The sequence below is a fragment of the Ochotona princeps genome, chromosome X, assembly GCF_030435755.1.
Source record: "Ochotona princeps isolate mOchPri1 chromosome X, mOchPri1.hap1, whole genome shotgun sequence".
NCBI lineage: Eukaryota > Metazoa > Chordata > Mammalia > Lagomorpha > Ochotonidae > Ochotona > Ochotona princeps.
Genome location: NC_080865.1, coordinates 35991979 through 35999307, shown reverse-complemented (window position 1 = coordinate 35999307; position 7329 = coordinate 35991979). Strand labels below are relative to the sequence as shown.

General features: G+C 40.8%; 1 protein-coding gene across 1 annotated transcript; it reads right to left on the bottom strand.

Annotated features, from left to right (window-relative positions):
• Positions 1–755: 755 nt before the first annotated feature.
• Positions 756–2094, bottom strand: LOC101529638 (DNA-directed RNA polymerase II subunit RPB3-like). Its single transcript, XM_036497968.2, is given in 1 exon segment — positions 756–2094. A coding segment is annotated over 1 exon segment (828 nt). The 3' UTR covers positions 756–1266.
• Positions 2095–7329: the final 5235 nt, after the last annotated feature.

Genomic DNA, 7329 nt, shown 5'->3' with positions numbered 1-7329 from the left:
TATCTGGGATACCTGTGTTGCCCCACCATGCTACAACACCAATTCCATGCATGCTAATTGTAGATACTTCAAATGTACAACCTCATGACTTAGAATTGTTCAAATATAGTATTTAAAATGAAAATGTTCTACTTGCAGAAGACTATATACGGTATATTTCCACTTATTTGAAACCATATACTTTGTAGACAAGTGTGCTTAATATGCAAAAATATCTCCAGAATATACATTGCTGTGTTTTGTTAGTAGCATATTTGTTGCTCTATTGAATAGCTGCCAGCTTAAGGGCAGCAATGGAAGGAATGATTTACATGATGTACTGTCTTATGCTTTTAAATGTTTTATCATGTCGCAATAATTTTCCAATTATGAAAAAACTACTTTTAATAGAGCAAATGCTCTTCATTCAACAATGTTTTGGCAGCTTTTTCCAAGCTTTATCTTTCAGTTCTTTATTTCTGACTCAGGTTTTTTTTTTTTTTTTTTTTTTGAGATTATGTTGTGCCCTTTATTGCCAAAAATAAAAACTTTTAAAAATACAATTCCTGTTAATCAATAACCCTTCCTTTCTGTAATCGAACTGTTGTTTTCTCCTGGCTGCCTAATTAGCTGCTCTGGGTATGTTTTTGACTGTACACAGTGCACCGCGTTAGGTTCAAGACCTGAACTTTGACTACAGAGAAACACATGAGGTGCTCACTGCTCCTAGCCTGCCTTACTAAGCGATCATTGGTTAAGGAGTTGGTCACCAACAGACATAATACAGCCTGTTTATTTGCAGGGTCTAATGCTATGCCCAAATGGTGACTTCCCCAATTAGGGGCACCTGGAATTTGCAGGGTCAATAGGCTGGCTGTGGGAAAAGGAGAGGGTCACAGGCATCCTGAATAAAGGTTCCAGCACCTAATTCTAACACCAACAGCCCAAGGTGCATCCATGAGCATGCCTCCCCATGAACACGGGAGTTCATAGAGCTGGGAAAGGGCCAGCTCTTCACAGGGACAGACGGGCACGGATGCAGGATGGAGCAGACAGTTTGGGTCCTGGGTGGCAGGACTGGCCAAGGAAGATGAACCTAAAGGAAACCAAGGCCCTGCCCAAGTCCAGTGATCTCTGGTCCTGCGCGACCACTCCCAGTTGTACTGACACCCCTCACCACCTCACCCCCCAGAAATTCCAGCCATGGTAGTCCAGATCTCAGAGGGAGAGGAGCCTGAAATGCAGCTGTGGGTGGGGATCCCGGGTATCGAAGCAGGCGAGCTACAGCTAGTTGATGGTTAGCACGTCACGCTGGATCTCGTGGCTCAACTGAGTCTGCAGATCACTTAGCTGCTTCTTCAGCCTGGAGAGCGCTGACAGCACGATGGTTTCGGGCCGCAGAGAGCCACAGGATTCCACGTTGTAGTAGAACCTCTCTGGCTTGCCGTTGGGGTCATAGGGAGCCTGGGACTCGTCCTCGTCCAGCTCTGAGTACTCACTCTTGGGCCATTCCTCAGGCTTGGGGTACATGGTGTGCCTCAGGGCATTATCTGGGTCGTATTCAAAAGCCACCCCTGCAGTGGGGTTCCACTTGGCATGTTCCTTGCCGAAGCCCTTTTTGGCGTAGCCTCGAAGCCTCAGCTCCTGGCCCTTTCTCAGCTTGACGATGAGGATGTCATCCTGCTCCACGTAGTCGTTGGGGTCATTGTCCCGGTTCCGGGATGTCACCGGAATGACCCGAGGGCTGTTGGAGATGAGGTCCTGGTATGTGATTTGGCGGGTCTGGTCTTCATTACAACGCACGTCGAGGGTGAACTCCACTGAGCACTCAGGGCAGAACTCCTCGCAGGTGCAGTCCCGAGAGTTCTGCAACTTGTCCACGATGTCGTCACTAGTAAGAGGGATCAATCCAAGCTTGTGAGCAATGCATTCATCATGAAGGACAGAGGAATTGGCGTCGATCTGAACCCAGTCAATGGCTATTATAGGCACCTCGGCGATGAAGACCCTCTGGATGGAATTGGCCACCGCCAGGTCAGTATTCTCGATGATGAACTTGACGTTCTCATCTGTGAGCTTGGTGACGCGCACGGTGGGCTGATTGGCCTACGGCATGGCGAGCCTCCGACCGCTCGGCCAGCCACCGGCTGCCTGACTCAGGTTTTTAATTCCATTACCCCACTGTTATCTTATTTCCCCAATTTTACAGCATCACAAGTTTATTTTTATAAATTTTTACTTCAACAGGAATATTTATAAAAATTTGGTGGAAGAACACAAATGTGTTATCTAGCCGTTCACAATATCAAAAAACTGATAGAATTCTCCCTAGGTTGACATCAATGTTTCTGCATGGTTATATTCCTTAAGAAAATTCTAGTACAATGGTCTCTTCTTTTACTTTCTTGTTTCTAAAAACCTCCTGCTGGTCATATTTTTCCATCTTCAAAATTGATAATATTGGACCAAATACAGCACAAATTGTTGTTAACCTTGTAATTCCATCTTGACCTCCTACTTCTACTTTTAAGGATGTTTGTAAAACCACATTGTGATCCTCTGTAGTCACAAAGGATAAGCACCTTATTTTTGGATCTTTATCATGTAACCAAACTGTTGTAAATTCTGAGGATTAAAACAGACATCTTTAGGGGAGGCCATTATTATTCTGTATGCCATATGTTTGGATCCAACTGTGAAATCGGCCCTGGGAGGCCACTGCCACTGGAGTTTACTTCATTTACCTCCATGCCTGAATGTCAAAATTTTAAATTTAAATTTTTTTAAATTAATAATTGTTAATTTTTTTATTTTAAAACTAATTTTTTTATTTTAAATTTTACAGTTAATTTAAAATGGTTTAATTTATAGTTAAATAGACCTGCCTCAGTACTTAATTTTCTACCATTTACCTCTGTTACTTAAGGCAAATCAATGTTGTGTGTCTTTCTCTTGCTTTTTGCAAAGTCAACAAAAGGTTCCTACCTTGATAAATTCATTTCAAAAACGTTTGCTAGGTTACTACAACATGCAAAGTGTAAACTGAATATCTACACCTAATAATACTTCAGTTATAGTCCTTAAGGAATTCACAATCAAGAAGCAAAAGGCAAATGCAAAGGTGATGTGATAGCAAAGATATTTTAAAAACAGATGTTCTTGATCCTGATTATAACCTCTAGAAGGTCATAAACATATATGACTCCACATTAAATTATAAGAAAGTATTAACCAGAATTAATTTTTAAAAAAAGTTTCAGGCAGAGGAGACAATGAAGTCGTTATGATATTTTCCGACTTGGCCTTGAGGTCCTAGAGAATGGCTGTAAACTCAAGCTTTGTCCTGATGGAACTCCATGGCATCTAATTATGGATAGTTACAATATATTCTTCACAAGATAGCTTCTGTATTCTGATGACCGAAAGTCTGCATGTTCAACCTATTACCAGGTTGAAGTATCACAGAAAATTCACCTATCTTGGCAGACATGTCTGTGGCTTTTCCTTGACATTATGTGCATTTTTCCTGCCATGATAATAATGACCAAGAAAATACTTAGATTCAAGTATGTTGGTTACATGAGATACAAAGAGGTAACACAACAAAAACATAAAAATAAACAGTTTGCTATTCATTGACCTGTGAGAAACAAGGGTTATCAATGAAAACTGATGGGAAAACTTCAGGGTTAATATACTCCGTCAGCCAGATAGACATATGAAATGAAACCTTGCTTGGGGTCCATGCATTACCCAGACAGGTTTTCTATTGGGAGATCTGTTGATGGGTTAAAAAACAAAAAAGTACAAGTTCTGTGGTGTCACACTTTGAGTAAGAATATGTTCAGTGAAAGAGAAAGAAAGAAAGAAAGAAAGAAAGAAAGAAAGAAAGAAAGAAAGAAAGAAAGAAAGAAAGAAAGAAAGAAAGAAGAAAAGGCAAGGCAAGGCAAGACAAGGGAGAAGAAACGAATCTGTGATCCTTGTAGGACACAGAGGGCCAGTGGGAAAAATCAAGTAAGTTGTATTTTTGTGTTTCCAAGAGAGGTGGTCACATTGAGATAGTTATGCACAGGTAGATATCTAGACCAAAAACTTTGAAGAGCTAGGGGGAGTCAGCAAACAGAACTGTGCCAAGGATGACTAAGACCTGCTTCTGGTATAAGAAAGACTGAATTCAACATAGATCCCAAATAATATAAAATTTGTATGGATTTGCTGAATAAGTAAATGGAGACACGCAATTTTTTTATAACGTTCTTAACAATTGCAAGTTATTTATCTGTGATCGAGCATGGGATGGAAATGCTGAGAGAAGTTAATGGAGCAGCGCTGGCTGTGAAGCTGGGGTGGTAGACAGTGACACGGAGGTCATGGTAAGCTGTATCTTAATCAGAAATGTGTCCAATTTAATGAACTGGGAAATCTGGAGGAATTCTCAAAGTTGTGTGTTTTCTAAAAAGTTAAATATTTTTATTTCTGTTAGATAAGCTCTAAAAATTCATATTCGTCTGTCCATCTTGCCACGTTTCATCTCTGTAACTACAGTGTTCCCATTTGTTTTAGTACATATGATGGATTGTGTTGTTACCAAGACAAAACAAAAGATATAACACAACACTATGCGAATAATGAGGGTTTTTTTTCCTAAATCAGAAGAATGCTATGTGAAAGTTGAATCATGAAGCAGCCAGCTGCATCAAGCCCCCCAAACTCAGTAAAACCTGTGCTGTAACAGAGTCATGGTCATAACATGAAAAGATACATTAATGAGTAAACGAAATAACAAAAAAAGCAAGAAGAGGTCTGCCATTAAATAATTTATTTTTGTTTTTGTTGAATTTATTTTCATTGAATTTTAAGATATACTGTTGAAATTATAAATCAATCAAAATAATTGTTTAGTCATTAAAATTAGTTTATTATTTTAAAACAGTGGAAAACAAGATTCTAAATGAAAAGGCAAAAATGCTAAAAGTTTCCAAATAAAAGCCAACCAAAAAGAGAATGCTGGACTTTAAACCATGCTCTATACCTGCAATGTCATGATACACTTAAATAACAGAATGATGGACTTGTGACTGCGATTGAGGAACTAAACTATTGCTACAACATAGGGAAAACAGTAGGGGAAGGTGGGGGAGAAAGGGAAATCCCTGAGCCTAATAGACTGTATCATGAAAAATGAAGAATTCTTTCATTTCATTTTGTGACACAGTTTCATAGGTTCGGGGATTCCCCCAACCCCTCCCCTTGCATTCCCCCCATATATTCCTCTATATTGTTGCAGAAGTACAGTTCATATCCAGTCCTGATTCCTTCATTGTGGGCATGGACCATGTAGAAAGTCCGGCATCTTATTGTCCAGATAAATTCAACAGCTTCATTGGGAGACCATCCTTGGTCTGAAAGTAGAGCAGGCAGAATATCATCCCCTCCAATGAAAAGCCACTACACAACTTCAGCAACAATTTACAACATCATGAAGTTAATTGACATGGTATTGAGTGACCAATATGTTAGAAAATACAAGTTCTTAACCACATCCTGTGACTACTTCATTGACTTTTGAATTTTAGTTTATACACAACCGGCTGCTATACACCTTAGAATGGTTATAGGGTACTAATCAGCTGTCTCGTGTCTATTTTCATTTTTATATTTAACAACTTATAGTATTCAAGTGTGATTTCTACTGAACTTCGCGAGTTTTAGGCTAGTCCAAACAGGCTTATAATTCAAACATGCCAAATATTAATAATTAAGGAGCAGAATAGTTTTAGGAGGGGTGTACAGAGAAACCTAAATACCTTAGTGAGGAGTAACTAATCTTCGTGTCCTACCTAGTACGGTATATGTGAGTCCAAGCTGACTGTATCCTGTCTGTTCTAAGCTTTCCTTATTGGTCTCTGTCTATCTGATCTAATTTTTCGGGGGGGGGGGCGCTCCGGAGTAACCCTGATGGTCATTGCAAGAGAGGGTGGGGAGCCAAAGTTGTAACTAAGAAGAAAAATAAAGAATTATTTTTAAAAGATTTTTTCATTTTATTACAAAGTCAGATATGCAGAGAGGAGGAGAGACAGAGAGGAAGATCTTCCGTCCGATGATTCACTCCCCAAGTGAGCCACAACGGGCCGGTGCGCGCTGATCCGATGCCGGGAACCTGGAACCTCTTCCGGGTCTCCCACGCGGGTGCAGGGTCCCAAAGCCTTGGGCCGTCCTCAACTGCTTTCCCAGGCCACAAGCAGGGAGCTGGATGGGAAGTGGAGCTGCCAGGATTAGAACCGGCGCCCATATGGGATCCCGGGGCGTTCAAGGTGAGGACTTTAGCCTCTAGGCCACGCCGCCGGGCCCGAAAAATAAAGAATTTTTAAAAAATCATTTCTTTGACTAACATTTATGAACCTAGTAAATTAATAGATTAATTTACAAAATAAATACATCAAGATGGCTGGATAGAGAGCAGGGAAGATTTCCGAAGAACTAGGGAACAACATTTCCTGAAGATTGTCTCACAAAAAGCTACAGCAAAGAAGTGAGGTGACATGTAGCCTCCAAAATAGAGCAGACGGAAAGTGCACTGCTCCTCCTGCTATTGATGATATCACTCCTGACCCCCAACACCCTTGGACACATGACACCAGCATGCTGGGAAAAGCATTCTGTAATAAGATATTGGAACTGAGGCGATTGACCAAAATAATACAAAGTCAGTAAAGAAATGGTGAGAACTGCAAATTATACAAAAATGTCAAAGATCAGAAAAAGAGAAATAATACATGCTGTCACTGCTAACTGTGCCTGCTTTGGCTTCCTTCCATTCCTCTCTTGCCTTCTCAGCCAAGAAACATCGTCTTGCCAGGTAAAGGATTTTATTAATAAAATACTAGAACCAAGAGGAATGACTAGGAGAAGAAGCTCATTCATGAACTGAGAAGACCTAAAATGTTGATGGCTTAATAACAAGAACACTGCCCAACGTTCCTTCCTCAGCTTATGCCAAGAATAGGTAAACAAAGTGCCACCACTTACTCAGACAGCTCTAACTACAGGAGAATCCCACAGTCCTCACTGACTCTAAATCAAGTCTAGAGGGCTGACTTAGGTATGGAAACTCTGTTCCAAACAGGGAACCAGTACTGCCTCCCTCTGTCCCCAAAGTGCCAGAACTGAGTTCCGCTCAAAAAGCTGTTAAGCTGTAGTTGTTTTAAGGGGGAAGTAAGCAGCGCTTTCACTACTGGAAGCCTCAAGAGAAAGCAAGGGCACTTTTTAGGACAAAGAACACGGCTCTGTGAATCCTTCAGCCATGGAAGATTCCTACAGAAGCCCAAGCTACACCTGCTAGGGGAGTTT